The sequence below is a fragment of the Penaeus monodon genome, chromosome 21 (assembly GCF_015228065.2).
Source record: "Penaeus monodon isolate SGIC_2016 chromosome 21, NSTDA_Pmon_1, whole genome shotgun sequence".
NCBI classification, from domain to species: domain Eukaryota; kingdom Metazoa; phylum Arthropoda; class Malacostraca; order Decapoda; family Penaeidae; genus Penaeus; species Penaeus monodon.
Genome location: NC_051406.1, coordinates 33,573,438 through 33,574,065, shown reverse-complemented (window position 1 = coordinate 33,574,065; position 628 = coordinate 33,573,438). Strand labels below are relative to the sequence as shown.

General features: G+C 34.9%; 1 protein-coding gene across 1 annotated transcript in view; it reads left to right on the top strand.

The window, feature by feature from the left end:
- The window catches only part of LOC119586436, a gene marked incomplete in the record, with an annotated part of 196,777 nt that overhangs the window by 165,457 nt on the left and 30,692 nt on the right, over positions 1–628 (top strand). Inside the window, 1 exon segment of the mRNA XM_037935164.1 lies at positions 388–432. Coding sequence (XP_037791092.1) covers positions 388–432 — 45 coding nt within the window.

The window sequence follows — 628 nt, the reverse complement described above, 5'->3', positions numbered from 1 at the left end:
ATGCCACTTACTTACTGTTTTTGGCTAAGAAACAGATAATTTATCGATGTGAAGAAAACCTGCATTATCTTATACTATGCTATAAATACCTTGTTGCAATCTGTCCATTGTCTTGTCTCATTATTTATGAAACAGATTTTATGTTTCATTTCATGCTTTTTCCTTTTTTCATCCTTTTTAAGTTCAAATGAAGAAAACAAAACAAAAATAAATGCCTCCTAGCAGCTGGTAAGACATGCCATGAAAAAAACGCAGCTAAGTTTGTAGCTTTCTGCACCCTTTAAGATCTTACTAGCAATGAGCTCTTTTTTTATTTATGTTCTCTTCCACGATCTTTCGCATAGAAGCCTTTCAGATTATCATCACCTACCCCTCCTTCTCTTCTAGGTACACGGAGACATTGGAACAAGACCATATTACAGAGCGCTCAACGTAAGATTTTCGTTCTCTCACTCATCGTTGTCAGTACAGTGGCTGCAAGTACCCGCTTAGTCCCTACCTTTAAAAAGAGAAAAAAAAAACATATACTTCTCTTGTTTAACATTTTTGTTTTTCGTCCAACTACTTATCTCGTATTTTATTTTCGTTTTCTATTTACCTTTATAAAAGCAATGCCTCGCACTCAAGT